This window comes from Varanus komodoensis, unplaced genomic scaffold (assembly GCF_004798865.1).
Source record: "Varanus komodoensis strain SLA01 unplaced genomic scaffold, ASM479886v1 scaffold46_1, whole genome shotgun sequence".
In the NCBI taxonomy this organism is placed as follows: domain Eukaryota; kingdom Metazoa; phylum Chordata; class Lepidosauria; order Squamata; family Varanidae; genus Varanus; species Varanus komodoensis.
The window spans coordinates 486,135-503,430 of NW_025336043.1; the positions used below are offsets into that span (position 1 = coordinate 486,135).

General features: G+C 60.0%; 2 protein-coding genes across 2 annotated transcripts in view; both read left to right on the forward strand.

Annotated features, from left to right (window-relative positions):
- Positions 1-15,071, forward strand: part of RASGRF1 (Ras protein specific guanine nucleotide releasing factor 1) — a 30,821-nt gene extending 15,750 nt beyond the window's left edge. Inside the window, exons 10-27 of the mRNA XM_044444900.1 lie at positions 461-621; positions 1,522-1,583; positions 1,891-2,029; positions 2,312-2,394; positions 2,665-2,913; positions 4,327-4,697; positions 5,067-5,192; positions 6,630-6,800; positions 7,170-7,276; positions 8,949-9,061; positions 10,006-10,066; positions 10,971-11,074; positions 11,785-11,869; positions 12,714-12,911; positions 13,248-13,327; positions 14,115-14,232; positions 14,429-14,497; positions 14,979-15,071. Of these exons, the coding sequence (XP_044300835.1) occupies positions 461-621; positions 1,522-1,583; positions 1,891-2,029; positions 2,312-2,394; positions 2,665-2,913; positions 4,327-4,697; positions 5,067-5,192; positions 6,630-6,800; positions 7,170-7,276; positions 8,949-9,061; positions 10,006-10,066; positions 10,971-11,074; positions 11,785-11,869; positions 12,714-12,911; positions 13,248-13,327; positions 14,115-14,232; positions 14,429-14,497; positions 14,979-15,071 (2,390 nt within the window). The remainder of the gene's footprint in view (positions 1-460; positions 622-1,521; positions 1,584-1,890; positions 2,030-2,311; positions 2,395-2,664; positions 2,914-4,326; positions 4,698-5,066; positions 5,193-6,629; positions 6,801-7,169; positions 7,277-8,948; positions 9,062-10,005; positions 10,067-10,970; positions 11,075-11,784; positions 11,870-12,713; positions 12,912-13,247; positions 13,328-14,114; positions 14,233-14,428; positions 14,498-14,978) is intronic.
- A 366-nt stretch (positions 15,072-15,437) lies between these two features.
- The window catches only part of CTSH (cathepsin H), a 7,570-nt gene continuing 5,711 nt past the window's right edge, over positions 15,438-17,296 (forward strand). The window contains exon 1 of the mRNA XM_044444870.1: positions 15,438-15,455. Within this exon, the coding sequence (XP_044300805.1) occupies positions 15,438-15,455 (18 nt within the window). The remainder of the gene's footprint in view (positions 15,456-17,296) is intronic.

Sequence of the window (17,296 nt, forward strand, 5' to 3'; positions counted from 1 at the left end):
TGTGGGCCGTTGTGAAGGCCTGAGTCTCACCGCGTGCGTGACTCCTCTGGCAAGGGTGCCGAGGACGAGCTCTGGGCGGCGCTTCTTCCGCAGCGCTGAGCTCGCCCCCTCCCGGCTTGGCAGGCCCCCTTGGTCTTCCCAGAGTGGAAGAGCCTGGCAGGCCTGCTCATGGACCACCTGCCCATCTACGACTTTCATTAGTGGGGGGATGCACATGAGGGGGCTCACTTCTGCACCCCTGCTTGCGACCACCTGCTTGGTCATGGCGGGTCCTGGGAAGCCACGGGCCCCTCTGCGCTCCGGTCTCCCAATGCCGCCGCTTTCCTGGGTGCCCGCCCCCTGCAGCTCACTGAGCCCCCCGAATCCCTTGCTCAGTGGGGGAGTGCTCCGACCCGCCACCAGCCGGACCCCTCATCCGCGGGCCCCGCTGAGCCGCGCCTCCCTCCCTCCCTCCCGCCAGGCTCCCTCATCCAGGTGCCGATGTCCGAGAAGGGGAAGATCACGCGAGGGCGGCTGGGCTCGCTCTCCCTGCGGAAGGAGGGCGAGAGGCAGTGCTTCCTCTTCTCCAAGCACCTCATCATCTGCACCAGGGGCTCCGGCGGGAAGCTGCACCTGACCAAGGTGAGGGGAGGGAGGGGGGAGGAGCCCCGAGCAGCTCCGCCCGTGCAGGATCGGTGCGGGGGAGCAGGGCCCCCCACGGGAGGCCCTGCCCGTTCTCGGTGGAGGAGCTCATCGCGCCTCAGCCTCCGACAGGTGCCGACTCCTGGCCCTGGATCGGCTGGTCCAGGCAGGCGTGGCAGGGCGCAGCCCCTCGGAGCTCCTCCCGCGGCGCTAGGGGGCGGTGCGGGCACGGGCAGCGCCTCCGAGCCAGGCCAGGAGGCCACGTGACAAGCGCTCACGGCGCGCTGGCTGCACACGCGCTGCGCTCCGGTTGGCACTTGTGCACTACTCTGATTTTCTGTGATTTGCCTTAGCAGCAGCCCTCGGTCCTTGTGGCCCTGGCAGTCCCTGCTGGCCCACCCCCAAAAGTCACGCGATGCCCGAGAGCATCGTGGCGCACCCAGCAGATTAGCCACCCCTTCTGCTCCGGAGCTGGTGCAAAAGAGCGCTCTGGGGGCTGAGCAGGGGCACCACACCCCCAGGCGAAGGCACTTAGTGCTGCACTGAAGCGAGGACGTCTGGCCGTTTGGGAAACAGCCCATTTATTTCTTTGCAGCCAGAAGATGCACGTGCTTGGCCCCCGGAATCCACTTTCCTCTTGTACTGAATAGGGCACTGCCCTTCCTGCCCCTCTTGTTTGGCTCTGAGGGGTGCAGGAGGTTGCCAGGAGGAAGAGAGGGCAGGTGGGGGCTGCATGGGGCAGAGAGGCAGCAGGGCTCGCCCAGGGACGAGGCTCGGCGCCTTTGCGGCCACACAGGGGGTCTCCCGCTGGGCCACGGAGGCCTTGTGCAGCCAGCAGACACCAGAAGGCAAGCCGTGTCCGTGGCTTCCACTAAAGGACGGGGCCCTCGTCTCTTCCAGAACGGCATTCTCTCCCTCATAGACTGCACCCTGGTGGAGGAGACGGAGAACACCGACGAGGACAGTACGTACCTGCCAGAGTTCAGGGAAAGCCTCCAAGGGGGACTCCAAGCTGCCCAGGGGTTCTCTGGCCCAAGCCCTGCCCGGATCTGGACCTTCTTAGGTTCAGCATAACCCAGGTTCTGCAGTCAAGTGTGCAGTATTGAAATCCTAGAAAGACTGGATGTTGCATGTAAGAGAAGCTGCCACTCCAAAATGGGTCTCATGTCCCGCAAAGTGATATTCAGCATCCAAACTGGTTGACTAGAGCTCTCCCACCTGCCAGCTCATGCTCCCAAACGCTCTCCCTGTCTTTCTTCTCAATTATGGACCAAAAGGATCCGGGCAAGACATTGATCACCTTGACTTCAAGATTGTGGTGGAACCTAAAGATGGCCCATCCTACACAGTCATCCTTGTAGCATCGTCCAGGCAAGAAAAGGCTGCGTGGACCAGTGACATCAGCCAGGTAAGGAGTGGTCACCACACCAGGTCTGGGGGCCATATAAGCAGCCTTCCCAACTCACGATCTCTAGGGCTAGTACAGATTGCAAGCCATCTACTGAAATCAGAGCATGAAGATTCAGATTTGACCATTCAGGGGCTAGACACACCTAACACCTGTGCCCAGGTAACACATAATTTCCTCCAGCAAAACCGGCACTGAACTGATTTTGACCTCGTCACTGCTCCCCCTTCCCCTCTGAGGGCATCCCTCATTCTCCCTACACTTATCCGCTATGTGTTTCAGTGTGTAGATAACATCCGGTGCAACGGCCTCATGATGAACGCCTTTGAGGAAAATTCTAAAGTCACAGTTCCCCAGATGATCAAGTAAGTGCCTTGAGACTAATGGCGCCCCGGTCAAGCGTCTGAGGCTATAGGGGAACTTCTGCTGTCGCATGTTGCCTGACCCCAACTTGCCAGTGCGACGGCCTGTAATCCAAGTGGCACAAGCCAAGATTTTTCGGGACCATTGTCTCACACTGGACAGCTTGGGCCCACCAGACTGGGGTGTGTTATAGGACACCTCCCTGTGTGGTCGGGCTCTCTTTTGCTCTGGTGCTTGTCCTGGCGTCATCTTCCATCTGCCGCATTTCCCAGGTCTGACACCAGCTTGTACTGTGACGACACAGACATCCGATTCAGCAAAACGATGAATTCCTGCAAGGTCCTGCAGATCCGCTATGCAAGTGTGGAGCGGCTCTTGGAGAGACTGACTGACTTGCGGTTTCTCAGCATAGACTTTCTCAACACCTTCCTGCACTCCTACCGCGTGTTCACCACGGCGATGATTGTCTTGGACAAACTGATCACCATCTACAAGAAGCCAATAAGCGCGATCCCCGCAAGGTGATTTGCAGTTCTGCCCTCTTTCCTGTCGGGTTGGAGGGGAAGAGTGACCAGAAGGCGTTCTTCGGGTGCCCGTGGCCTGGGCAGTGGAGGGCTTTGTATGTTACACCAGCACTTTCAGCGGAGCCTGGAAACGGGACCGTAGCCAGGATAGCGATCCGTAGCTTCTTTGTCTCGTGGAGCCAGCTGGCAGCCAGCTGCTGTACTTTGCACTAATGGAAAGTTCCCCAAAGTTTCCCCTGAAGGCTTCCCAGGGCTCTGTGTGCTAAGACAGACTCGTGCCCATTGCAGGGATAGCAGGGCCAGTCTCTAGGATCCCCCCAAGGTGACAAGAGGCACCCCCCTTACAGGTTGCTTGGGCTTACATTGACCAAAGGCAGGCTAGAGCTGCTGACTTCTTGCCCTGCCACATGAGAGCCAGGGTGGTTCAGCGGTCAAGAGCATGGGCCTGGGACGCAGGCGACCCGGGTTCCAGGCCCTGCTCAGCCCCGGAGCTCCCTGGGTGACTTTGGGCCAGTCACAGACTCTCAGCCCAGCCTACCTCGTAGGGTTGTTGTTGTGAGGAGAAGATTGAGAGGAGAATGATGAAGGCGCAATGAGTTCCTCGGAAGGCATAACCAGAACAGACAGACAAACAGCCCACAATTCAACAGCTCCTCTGCCAGGCCTGAACTGAGCTGCAGTGAGCTGGTCCCCTTCAGGCCATCGCTGATCCCAAGCTCTTGTCCGACTGCACAGAGGCCGGCTGGGTTTCAGCCCTATCGTAATTGCCCACTTCGCCCGCACTCCCCGAGTGGCCTTGCCCAGAAGTTTGACACAGATATTTGAAAGCATGCCAGGGAGGCCTCAGCCCACTGGGCCCCTGTGCAAGCGCCCTCCGGCCAGTCAGGCATGCCCAGATCCCCATTTCCTGCTCTCAACACTCTTCGCCATCTTCTCATACGTGCAACGTTGTCCGATGGACAAGTGCGCAAGATCGTTCTCTGCTTCTCCTGAAAGCAAGACCCTCACAAACAGGTTCAGAGCAAAACAGGGAGAGTCCAGTCGGCAGGAAGCCCTTCTCGTGAAACAGGCGGCTGGTGGTAGCGCAGACGGCCTCAGAAGGGGGAGGATTCTTTGCTAGAGCTTTCTTGCAGATCTGGGGCAGCAGATTTGTTGCCTCGGCAGTGTGGGGTGGGACCCAGAGCCTCAGGGAGGCTTTCCCATTGGGGAGCCCTTCAAACGTGGTTCTGCCCCACTCAGACAGCTTACCCAGAAGGAGATTGCAATGTTAACCCCCGGAGTCCCTCCCAACCCCTAAGTACACTGAAAGCAGCATTGTCTTGTCTGAAATTGTGCTGGGGCTGTTGGACTGCCTGAGGATGAGGCAGAAATGGGAGAGGAGATGCTTTAAGTGGCTTTGTTCTCGCGAAGGTCCCTGGAGCTCTTGTTCGCGAGCAGCCAGAACGCCAAGCTCCTCTATGGAGAGCCTCCAAAATCTCCACGTGCCAACCGGAAGTTTTCTTCTCCACCTCCCCTCTCCATCACCAAGTCATCATCTCCGAGCCGGAGGAGGAAGCTGTCCTTGAACATTCCCATTATCACAGGTGGAAAGGCCCTGGACCTAGCCGCCCTGAGCTGCTCCTCCAATGGCTATGCAAGCATGCACTCCTCCATGTCTCCCTTCAGCAAGGCCACTCTGGACATCAGCAAGCTCTACGTGTCCAGCAACTACTCCAGCAAGATCTCCGACGAGGGGGAGGGTGGCCCCGAGAAGCTGGACGATGCGCTTCTGAGCAAGCCAAGTAAGTTCCTTTGGCCGTGCCGAAGCGGCTCCAAGCAGAGGGGATGCGGAACAGACGTGCGTCCCTGGGCACCACGAGGCCCCGCCCGGGTGTCTCGCCATGCCCCGGCCCGTTGGAAGCCCCTGGCCCATTTCCTGGGCAACAGAGCTGGCCGGAACGGGTGCCACCCACACCCTCACTGGCTGGCTGATGGCTCCTGGCCTCCTCCTGCGAGAGGGTCGTTTTTGCTTGCAGGGTGCAAACCACGGGGCGGCAAGTTAACACTGTGGCCTCTGGAGGGCTGGGGCCGTCCCGCTGGAAAGGCCCACCCGGGGCTCTGCTCCGGGGTGTCTGTGAGCGTGCCTTGAGCCTGCCGCCTGGTCCCAGCAGGTGCGGAGGGGCCTGTGAGGGAGGAGCCAGACGTCGACCCCAACCAGAGCGATGAGGCAGAAGCAGAGGCTTCCCCCACCAAATCCCCGACGACGCCTAAGCTGGCGAAAGGCAAGAACACTGCAGGTACGGTGGGCCGGAAGTGGATGCCCGGCAAGGGAAGCAGCTCTGAGCCTCAGCCTGCCCAGTCCAAGGGATTCTAGGTGGGATGTGGGAGGAAGAGGGCACGAGCACCCAGGGAAAGATGCTGGCCAGTGCAGGAGGCCTCGCTGCCCCAGCCGAAGGTGCGGACGCGTGGCTGTGTGGGCACGATGCCCGGGCGCCCACCTTCTCACGCCAGAATCCCCCAGGAAGATGAGAGAACGTGATGCTGTGAGCATCAGGGAAATGGCAGGGACTGCGGGGTCCGCCTCTCCGGGAAGGGTGGTTTGGAGGCAGTGCTGCTTGGTGCACCAAGACCGCCTTATGCCAACATGTGAAGCCGAGTGATTTCCTTGCTGGCATCTTTCTTATCCGGGGCAACATTCTTCCGTGGACAGAGAGGGTTACTGCTGGCGCTTGCCTGAGCGCCCTGCAGCTGCCGAACGTGGGGCTCAGTCTGGCGCGTCTGCCCAGCCCCGAGGTCTCCACAGCCCCGTGGGCCCCACAGGGTGATTGGGGAGAGGCACGGGGGGGGGGGCAGGGGCTCATGGCAAGCAGAGGCTCGAAGGGAGCCACGCCTTCCACAGAAGTGCTGCAGGTGACCACACGAGGCCCCTGAGGCCCCTGAGCACGGGGGTGTCAGCCCTGCCTGGCCCAGAATGCTGGGGCCGTTCTTGAGAGGGGCCCTGAAACCACAGAGGTGCCCGAAGAAGGGAGGGCCATGCTCATGGGCGACCGCAGTTCTCCTGCACTGCCTGGATAATGCATGCGTGTTGGGGTCACAGCAAAGATGCCAACGCTTGCGCTGCCCTAAACAACGGTGCCCCGGTGAGGATCCTGGAACCGCAGGGGGCTGGTCCTGAACTTACCCTAGTAGGGCTCCACAGCCCAAAGGTGAGACCTCCCAGGTCTCTTGCAAGCAGCTGGGGGCTGCAGGTCAGCAGTGTGGGATCGGATGGACCTCGGTCGGCCCCGGCAGGGCTGCTTCTCCGTCCTTACAGTCTCAGATCAGCTGGCATGGCTGAGCTTCTGCGAATGAGAGGCCCCTGTTCAGAGCGTGGATGTGCATCGTGGGCAGTGGCCTATTTACACAAGCACGCTGCAGCGACCAGGTGACAGCGGCACGACTCCTGCATAATCAGGTCTTCCGGGCTATGCGACATTCCCAGGCAGGACATCGGAGCCCGCAGCAGGCTCCTCAGGAATCCCCTGCACTTGATGAACTGCTCCATGACCAGTGTCAGTCCTCCGGGACATCATTCGAAAGTGCCACATTGGTGCTTCTGGACAGACTGCTAAACAGCCAGTCCAGCTGCGCATGTCCAAGGAAGAATTTGGCATGGCATGTCTGTGACGGAAGACGCCCATTGGAATTGTTTGAGCGAGAGGGTGCCACGCCTCCCTCTTCTCTTTCTGATGCAGAATTCCCCCTGTTCTCATATAACAATGGCGTGGTCATGACATCTTGCCGGGAGCTGGACACCGGCCGCAGTGCTCTTTCCGCTGCCTCGGCATTTGCTATCGCCACGGCCGGAGCCAACGAAGGCACGCCGGCAAAAGAGAAGTACCGAAGGATGTCGCTAGCAAGCGCAGGTGAGCAAATAGGAGGCGTTCCTCTTGCGGGGGGCGTCCCCGGGCTTTCCCTGGGGCCGTGGGACCTTTGGGGAAGCAATGGGGATGGCTTGGAGGAGAGAGCAGTCAACAGGGCCATGCAAAAACTGAAGGCATTTACAAATAGCTGGACTGCTCAGGAAACGCAGGGGTGCAACTGAACGAGCAAGAGGCGGGCTATTCTAGCCCGAAGGCAGGAGTAGCGCTGGCTTTCGGAATCCAACGAGGTGCCCCTGGCAGCCCCACGGGTGCGTGTCTGAGAGCCCCGCGGACAAGGCTTCCCGGACTGCGTGGCCGCTGAGGGGCTCTGAGGTCACGAGGCCTCCGCGGTGCCGCTCGCTCTCCACCCAGGCTTCCCCGCTGACCAAAGGAATGGTGACAAGGAGTTTGTGATCCGGAGGGCCGCGACCAACAGGGTGCTCAACGTCCTGCGGCACTGGGTCTCCAAGCACTCCCAGGTACGGCATGTCTTTCCCGTCGCTCGCTCACAGAATTTATGTACTGCTCTGTATCTACCTAAAAAGATTCCTGGTCAGCGGGCAATTTTTAGAAAGGAAGGGAAGAAATGAAAATGCAGAATTAAACAAACAGAGCTCAGGTTACGCTCGTTAAAGCGCCCCGTCAATCAGGGCAGGCTTCTGCAATGAAAATGCTTTGCAGTGCCAAAAGCCAAACCGAACCATGGCTGCCACTGCATGGCTTTGTGGTTTGGAGCTTTGCATCCTTGTGCGGTCAGGGCCCTGAAGCAGAAGTGAGCTTCCAGTTCCCTATTCACATGGAAGTTCCTAACAGTTCTCAGTAAGAATGAGGAATCAAAGCTGCAAAACTTCTGCATTCTCAAATAATGCTTGGTGCACTTAGTATGCTGGAGGGGGACAGCGGCCCCTTCAAGCTGCGCGCGCCGAACAATCAAAAAGGTTATTTTTGCATGGATGGCAGTTACAATTGAGGAGCTGGCCACATGCGTGCAAATTCAGCAAGCTAAGCACCTGCACCTCCAGGAGTGCCAGTCTGGGAGGATATTGAACCACAATTTGCTGGCATTGACTTTACTAAATTTATGGTGAGGTTTTTCTTTTCCACGTGTTTGCTGAAGGTCCTGACAGGGTCTTGCACTCGCAGGGAGCACTGGGCTGAACGCCACGCTCTGCTGTCTCATGCAAATTATCTGGACACGGGGGACTATGATTTGGGATGGCCTAAATCTTAATTTGGGGTGCAGTTTCTTGTAGATACTTGTCACTTTCTTGCTGATAATTGTCCTCAAGGATTATCACAGATAAATGCACTGTGCAATGTTCTGTGGCTCTTGAGGGGCCTGCCATGCTGTTCTGCAGGGCGTGGGGGCAGGGGCCAATCATGTCCCGTGCACAGAGCGTGGCAGCTGCTGGGGGGCTTGGACGAGCAATGCAGTGTGCAGACCTTCCTCCACCCCCTCTCGTCATCTCAGCCTTCTGCTACTGGCTGACGCCGACGCTGGGTGGCCTGAGGAGGGCAAGAGCCGCTCCCGAAGGGCCAGCCCTGCAAAGGGAGCTCCCCCAAGGCCTGCCGGCCAATCAGCCAGCCTGCTGTGGGGGGCAATCAGCCTCCATTTGCTGTGGTGATTCCACAGGATGACCTGCCAGCCCAAACTGGGGTGGCAACAACCCCAAGTGCCTGATTGGCGCCTGCTGAGCGTTGAACCAGTGGTGACTCTCCCCTTCTGCAGGGCTGGAGGACTCTGAAGAGGATCTGTCCTCAGAAGGATGGGTGGATGGATCCAGGTTGCCTCCAGAGGCCTCTGGGGGCGTCTGGCTTAGATGGCTGGTCATCCTGGCCAGTCCTGGTCCGTCTCTGGAACACCGAGACGACCCCGGCAGCTGAGGCCATCACTCCAGAGCACCCTTCCCATCGCAGAGCTTGTGTGGCTCCGTGGCACAAGCCAGGGACAAGCTGACCTCCCCCAATCCCAGAAACAGCCCCTGCCCAGTCCTCCATCACCCAGCAAGCAGGTGCCCCTTACGGCTGGCATAGAGGAATTATGGGACAGGCCAAAAGAACGAGGTTGCCTCTTTGATACGTCCAAGTCAGTCCCCAGTGCATGAAAGCGTTAATAAATATGCTCCAGACAGCTGAGCACTTCTTTGGCAGGATTTTGAAACCAACGATGAACTGAAATGCAAAGTGATTGGCTTTCTGGAGGAAGTGATCCACGACCCGGAGCTTCTGACTCAGGAGAGGAAAGCAGCGGCCAACATCACAAGGCGAGTTGCTGTGTGCACCTCGCAGAAGGACCGAATTTGGCCCTGGGCCACCTGCTACCACCAGTGCCACAGGACCATGGGGCAACAGGAAGTAACAGCACTCTGCACACGCACCCATGCCCCCTCCTCAGGGCCATGGACTAACATCCCGTCCCATTCTGTTTCAAGCAGGACTGGGGTTGGTCCAAGTGATTCTCCCTCAGCCCCGAGCCCATAGCAGTGGACTCGTCTGAGCCGTGGAATTGGGCGGGATCCCTTCCTAGGTGTTCTGACAGCGAGCAGAGGGAGGGGCTGCTGCCAAAACGCCCCTGGCTGCAGACCCTCCCAGAAGCAAGTTCCATGCAGGCGCAGCGCCCGTGTTTGTGCATCATCACCATCACCACCATCTTCGTCATTTATTTCATTTCCATACTGCCCATCGCTGAAATTCTCTGGGCGGTTCACAACAAAATGCGGATTGATTGATTGATTGATTGATTGATTTAAACAACTTATATGCCACCCCATCGCATGAGCCTTGGGGCGGCTTACAATCATTAAAATCCCATATAAAATACAAAAAAAAATCATCAAATAAATAAAATACAAAAAATAAAATAAAATAAATGAAATGAAATAGTGGATCCAGCCTGGTCAATTTAAACCAACAAATAAACCATTAACAGTTAAAATAATGGTTAAATAAAAAGGTCTTGGCCTGGCGCCGAAAAACAAATAAGGACGGCGCCAGGCGGACCTCTCTGGGGAGCGCGTTCTGTAGGTTGGGCGCCACGGCAGAGAAGGCCCTCCTCCGGGTACTCGCCCTCCGATCTCAGGGGGCGGGAGGGTACATATGGACGCAGAGGGCCCCGTTTCCATCCCAGTCAAGAGAACCATCGCCTCGAATGCCAAGCACAAACATTTTACTTTGCAGCCCAAAACTGCTCTTTTGTTTTGCTTCCCAGAACCTTGACGCAGGAGGACCCGGGAGACAATCAGATCACCCTGGAAGAGATTGTGCAAATGGTAACGCTTCTCCACGCAACCGCGGTACCTCCTCGAGTGGCGCTCCGTTCAGGGCTTGTGTTTACTCACGCTGTTTCCGGGCAGCCTTGCTGCCTGGTTGTCTCTGCAGCAAGTGCTTCACAGGGCGGAACAGGAGACGATCCCGTTTTGTCCATGTGGCTTTGGGGATTTTCCAAATAACTCTGCGGCAACCAGGAGAATAGCAGCTTCAGGGACTAGTGAAGGGGAGGCAAAGGCCTCAAGAGCCCCCTGACCAGCACAGAAGGCCACCCCAGGAGGGTCCCTCTCAGATGTTGGGCCCTGCCTGCAGGGAGCCAAGCCGGGGAGGGGTAGCCCAGCCCCGCGGGCCCAGGGGCCTTCAGAGCCCCGCAGGGCCCAGCACGCAGCCCGCTTGCTGCGGGGGGGGGGGGGGCCCTGCGAGGGCGAGAAGTCCAAGGTGCTTTTCCTTTGCGCCAGAGGGCGAGTGGGTGGCCTGGCGAGCTGAGCAGGAGCACGGAGGGGGCGCCGTCCAGACGGGGCTGGGGGCAGCCCGGTTCTGGCATGAGGTGGCTTCTTTCTGCAAGCCCTTCGCCACCCTCGCAGCAGAGAACTCACCCAGTCTGTGAGAGGAACGGTGCCTGCACTGCCTCCTCGGAAACCTGCCCCTGCTGCTTACCTGTCTGGGGCCACCTGCTTGAGCTCTGCCTCACCAGGTGCCCCACCTGCAGGCTGAGCTGAGGGGGCGTCTGTAAGCGCGGCCATGCCGTAGTGCGCATGGACACTTCCCCGTGCGAGGATGGGGCTTCCTTCTGGGCTGGGCCTTTGCTCCCCGGCACACACGTGCTCCGAGGGAGGGGCTCTTTCAGCTCACCCCCTTTTGGGAGAAGACACTCCCGGCAGGCGCGGCCTTCCCTTTCCCCTCCAGGCAGCAGGAACCAAGCCCGAAGCCTTCGAGAACCACTCTGCGCTGGAAATTGCTGAGCAGCTCACCTTGCTGGATCACCTGGTCTTCAAAAAGATCCCTTATGAGTGAGTCTTGCCCGCTTCTTCACCTGCCAGGACGCTTGGCAAAGGCCGTGCTGGGCGCCTGATGCAGCTGGACTGGGCCAAAGGAGAGGGGCAGCGCCGCAGTCCTGGGGAGTCAAATCTGCCCCCTGGAGTGCCCTCCAGCAGGCCCCGTCCCCTTTCCTCCCACTGCCAACGGCTTCCTGCCTTTCCCCCCACCTTAAATGGGTGCAAGACTGTTCCCAGGCTCTCGCTGCGGCTGTGAGAGGTACATGCCACAGCATCCCGGTGGTGGGGGCTCTGCTGTTTCTGCGAGCCTGTGTGAGCCTCCCCCTGCTGCTTCCAGGGAGGGCCCTTTTGCCCCGAGAGCTTTCCTTCTAGAGCTCGGCCCTCAGGCCGAAAGAGGTGCGGTGGCCTGGGCGAAGAGGGTGAGGACCGGTCGGCGTGCCGCTCTCGCTGCAGCCCCCTCGCCGTTGCGGGTCTCAGACTGACCTGCTCCTGATAGCTTCTCCATGCGCACCGCCCCCATTGGGCCCCCTGCCAGCATCTTCCGGTGTGGGTTGTGGGAATGGGGCACCCTGCGCTCCCGCCACACCAGGCCCCTGCCAAAGCAGAGGCCTGCCCGGCCCTCGTGAGAGGCCGCCTCCCCCAGGGTTGAATGTGGAGGGCCGCCCGGGAATCCCTGGAGGGTTTGTGGAGGAGGCAGCACTGAGCCTGACGTGCCTTGCTTGCAGAGAGTTTTTCGGGCAAGGATGGATGAAGCTGGAAAAGAATGAGAGGACTCCCTACATCATGAAGAACACCAAGCACTTCAACGACGTGAGTTGGCTGTGGAGGCCCAGGCTGGCTTTGCGCGAGGGAGCCGGGCCAGAGCGCTTTCTTCTTTCTGGGCATTCAACCAGACACTTTGGGCACGACTCCGAAGGGCCTCCTCGAAATGAAGAGCCAAGGTTTTGACGCTTACTGGCAAAAGCCCTTCTGGCCAAAGTGCTCTGCGACAGGGTGGCCCATCATGGCCCCCTCCACACCCCCAGTGTGGCATTGCAGGGCTGCGAGAGGCCCCGCAGGGGGCAGCAACGGTTGCCCGACCAGAGCCAGCCTCCCCCCGGGAAAGGAGCCTGCAGGCCACTGGAAGGGCTTCTGCCCCCTGGCCCCATGTGTGCGGAACCCTGGCGGGGGGATCTGTGGAGGGGGCTGTAGTGGCCCCATGGCGAGGTCCGGAGGGTGAGCTGTGCTTCCCTGGCTTACTCACGGGTGCGCACTTGGCGCCTCGGGGCTGCAAAGGGCCTGGGAGGTCCCTCGCAGCATCCTCAGAACTGGTGGCGCTGCTGAGCGCTCGGCCAGCTCCCGAGCCAGAAGCCTGCTGGGGCTCCTGGCAGAAGACTCCGGTGTCACCAGTGCCCATCAGCCAGGGGAGCTCCTGAAGAGCCGGGGAGCTGATGTGGACACACCCAAACCGAAGGGTGGTTGGGGAATAGGGCAGCAGCCCGCCGGGCCTGGGTCCCGGGGCTCACCCGCAGCTCCACCCGGGAAGGGGTGCCCATGCTCCCCAGGCTGGCAAGGCACTGAGGGGCTTCGCCCTCCGGCTCCCCTCGGGGACCCGGCTCAGCTGCCCGCAGGCCACTCCCATGCCTGCTGGGTCGTGCTCCCTCTGCCCCTGCAGATCAGCAACCTGATAGCCTCCGAAATCCTCCGCAATGAGGACATCGCCGCACGGGCGAGCGCCATCGAGAAGTGGGTGGCCGTGGCCGACATATGCCGGTGCCTGCACAACTACAACGCCGTGCTGGAGATTTCCTCGGCCTTCAACCGCAGCGCCATCTTCCGCCTGAAGAAAACCTGGATGAAGGTGTCAAAGCAGGTGGGTGCTCCGGGAACAGGCCCGGCTGTGCCTCGCCGTGGCTGCGCTTTGAGGAGGTCAGGCTACGATGTTTGGCAGCGGTATTTCCCATGCGCTTGTCTTCCTGGATGGCTGAGTCTTCACTCATGTTAGTCGCTCGTTCAAAGAGTGGCTCAGGGTGGATCCTCGACAAACCACGGCAGACGGGCTGCTTTTCGACTTATTGCGCAGCTGATCAGCTAAATTACCTGCCCGCACCCTGATTACCAGTGGCTCCTCAACACATCCAGAAGCGAACTCTTCTTGCCTTTTGCCTTCTGCCAATGAAAGCGCCTCTCCTTCAAATGCCCCTTACAGACAAAAGCGCTCATTGAGAAGCTGCAGCGGCTGGTGTCATCAGAGGGCCGCTTTAAGAACCTGAGGGAAGCCCTGAAAAAGTAAGTGCCTGGAGGCAGCAGCCCCTGCCCGGCGGGTGTTTGTATTTCGATGGCTGAAGGTGAGGCCCACGTGGCACTGGGGCATGTCAGGGGTCCCAGGGCATCTCCCGCACAGCTCGCTCTGGCCGTGGCCGAGCGTGCCAGGAACGGGGGGGGGGCATCTCCCCCTGCTCCAAGCTGCCTGGGCCGAAGGTGGCCTCCCTTCTGCTGGGCTGGAGTGAACCAGAGCAACACCAGGGCCTCGCTGGACACTCGAGGTACCTGCTTGCACCAGGTGCAGAGGCCGCCCGGGGTGCCAGGGGGCTGATGTGTTCTGCAGCTGTGGGGCTGACCTGCAAACGGAGCATCCTCCCACCTGACCGTCTGCAGACAGTGAGCTTTGCCCGCCGGGTTAGGGCAGGACCCAGGGACATCCAGGAGCTGCCTGGCAAGCTGTGGACAACCATGGGGGGGAGCGGCTCTCCAGCGCTGGTCCAGGCTGGGGCTTTCCGCAGGCAACGAGCCCGGCAAGGGCCCCCCAGACAGGGCTGGCCTGGGCCTCCCAAGCCACTGGGCAGAGGCAAGCCGCCGACTCTGGGGGTGGAGAGGGGAGTGTGAGGGGTGCCCATCTCGTCCTCGCCTCGGACAGCCGCACCTCTGGGCCCAACGGATGTTGCGACCCACCGTGGATGCCCCAGATGTTCCAGAAAGCTCTCAAAAGCAGGCCAAAGGCATTTCCCCTCCTGCACTTTCGGAACTGCCTCCTCCCCAAGATCCACCGGGCTGTTTCTCTTCCTCCTCCTCTCAGTTGTGACCCACCCTGCGTCCCTTACCTCGGGATGTATCTCACAGACCTGGCTTTCATCGAAGAGGGCACCCCCAACTACACGGAGGACGGCCTTGTGAATTTCTCCAAAATGAGGATGGTGAGCGCCCTCGCATGTCTCCCCCCGCCTCCGGCAGGAATCAGGGGAGCGCCGGCCAGAGCCAGAGGAGCTGCCCCGGGGGCCAATGCACACAGCCTTCCAGCGCCCGCCTCTCCCCCCAACCCTCCTGGCCTGCCACCATGCTGGGCGCTTTCCTCCCCAGGGCAAGCGCTGACCAATGCTCCCTTCCCTGCAGATTTCACACATCATCCGCGAGATCCGGCAGTTCCAGCAGACAGCCTACAAAATAGAGCACCAGGCAAAGGTGAGCTGGGGCCTCGGGCGGCCGCTGGGGAGCCAGCACAGCCTGGCATCCCCAAGGCGAAAGAAGGCCTGCAGCTCGATGGAGGCAGTGCGACCCGAGAGAAGCCACGCATTCCCACAGTTGCCTTGGCCTGGGGACATCTTGGGTGTCGCACCAGGTGGCTTGGGAGGGTCTTCCCAGCTTCAGCCTGCAGGCAAAGGGGGTGCTGGGCGCTCTGCGCACAGAACAGGGGGGGCAAGTGCTTCCCCTGCAACTGGGAACCAATGACACCCAAGCTCTCTGCCCCCTTGGCACGCGAGCAGAGCTGAGGGAGCCTGAGGAACGCGTCTTCCTGAGGACCCCTCTCCAGTGGGGGGTTGTTCTGGGGGAGCAACCCCCCTGCTCCCAGCGCCATCGGATTGCACCCCAGCATCCGGTTGGCCCTTTGCCAGGGGAGCAGAGCTGCAGAGCCCTCCAGCCACGGGCCCGGCTTCTCTCGCAGGTCACCCAGTACCTCCTGGACCAGTCGTTCGTGATGGACGAGGAGGGTCTGTATGAGGCCTCCCTGCAGATCGAGCCCAAGCTCCCCACCTGAGCTCCGAGCCCCCACCGCTGGACCCTGCGCAGCGCTCCGTGTATCATATTGTACATAGCAGCCGCCTGCCCTTTCGGGGGCCCCCGCTGACCTCCCGCTCTGCTGCTCCACGGAAGCCACCTCTGTTCCCGTTGCTCCTGCAACCCGGCGTCCGGAGGAGTCTGGCGTAGACCACGTTGTTGATTGTGGTCCTGGCTCTTTTCAGCAATGTTCTCTTTGTCGTCAGTTCTTTGTGGTGGGGGGGTGGAGGGGGTGGCCAGAAGTGGGCTTTTCCGTGCAGGCTTGTGCCAGATCACACAGGAAGGTTTCTTTGCTCTCCTCCACCCAGGAAGCCGCCGTTTTGTTCAGTTTTGCGTTTTGGGCATGATGTTCCATTTAGCCAGGGTAAACTGGGCACATGTGCACCCCCCCCCCCCCGCTCAGCCAGATCATTTAAAACTGCTGTTTCTTGACCGATTTGCCACTTTGCTCCTCTGAAGCAGAAAAGGCGCGACTGGAGGGGAGGGGAGCCTGCGCGCCACTGCGCTGAGCAGGTTCCCGAGAAGCTTGTGAGCTCACGAGGAGTGCGGGGGGGCCCTAGCCCGATTCGTGCTGCAGCTTCCTAGGGCGGCCCTTGACTGGCGTTCAGGAGCCGCTGCCTCGCCGCCAGCCAGGGGACCTCTGTGCCCCAGGTGCCCAGAGCCAAGGCGAGCCCCGTGACGCCAAGGTGAGGCGGCAGGGGCAGCCCTGGGACCAAGGCTTGTGCACCGCCCCCCGCCCCTGGTCACACAAGACCATGTGCAGGACAGCAGCCTGGTGCACGGTGCCCCGCAAAACCGGCGCGTGAGCCCGGCTGGGGATCCCGCTCAGGCCGCCTGTGCCGGGGCCGGTCGCTTTGGGCATGTCCCAGGGCAGCAGGGCCTCTTGGGCTGCTTCTGTGCGCGGCCGTCCGAGAGGGTGCCGCCAACTCGCTCTGTCTGTGGACACAGTGACGCTTCTTCGTAACAATTGCGTAGAATTAGAGGGGGGGTGGGGTTGATTGTGTTTTTATTACATATACTGTACTCCTGTCTAACCACTTGCTAGCAGGAATATAGTAATGTAGTGCTTATTCTGTGAATATTATCATGTATTTTTTACATTGTACAGTATACAAACCCAGGCGAACTTCTGAATGGCCGGCATGCTCTGCAGTGACTGAAAAGGGAAATCTTTTGCTGTAAGCAGTGCCCACTGGTATGAGGAGCCTATTTCAGTACCTAAAATATTTCAGCTCACAGCTTGTTTGGGAAAAGAAAATTTCAATTTTTGTAAAAAATATATGTTTCCTGATTACCTCTTGCTAATAAATCTATTCTATCTCAGGGTGAATTATGACTTTGCAAATGTGTTCACATGGAAGCTCTGGGCACTCCCTTGGCAGCACGGTGCACAGGTCCTCCCCCCGCCCCCACTGGACTGGGCTTCTCTGATGCTCGGCTCCTTTTTCCACCCCTTTCCAGCAGCTGATGTTCTCAAGAAGATGGGAAAGTGTGAGCCACCCCTTTTAACCGGAGTTGTGAATGCTTCTCCCTCCTCCTCCTCCTCCTCCGGGGAGGGCTCCCATGTGTCCCCACAGCCCCATGCATTAAAAATAGGGCAAAAGGGAGAACCACATGGAAACTTTCCCTGTGCCAGACGGACAATCAGGCACAGGGGTTTGTGTCCCTTCTGTGTGCCCCCCGGTCCTTGCCTCTGAGGAACAATCCCCTTGATTTACCAGGATTATTCTTTGGATTAAGACCCTCGGGTGACTAAAGGCTCCGTGGGAGCCAGGCCCCGGGGGAGTCATTAGGGGAGTCCTGCCGGGCCTGGCAGCTTGATGAAGTGGCCCTGATGAAGTGGCCCTGAGGGGCCCAAGCCTGGCAGCTGGGTCAGAGGGTGCCGGCAAAGCGCCACGATCGGGCTGCCCAGCAGCAACCCTTGTGGGCAGGGGCTTCTGGCGGAGGCTGCTGCTGCTGCTCAGCCCCTGGCGGTCCCTGGAACAAGGCCAGGAGTCCACCCGGCCGGGCCGGCGTGATCCTTGGACCCAGTCTGACCCCCGGAGGTCTGGTGTTGGACTGCCCCGTTCCTGGTCTGACAATCGGGCGCATCGGACCTGCTTTTGGTTTCTCTTTTGCGGCACCCAGACGGGGCCTTCAACCCTCGCTCGCTGCTTTGCTAAGCGCACTCGCCCCTCGCTCGCGGTACAGCTGCCCCCCCCCCCC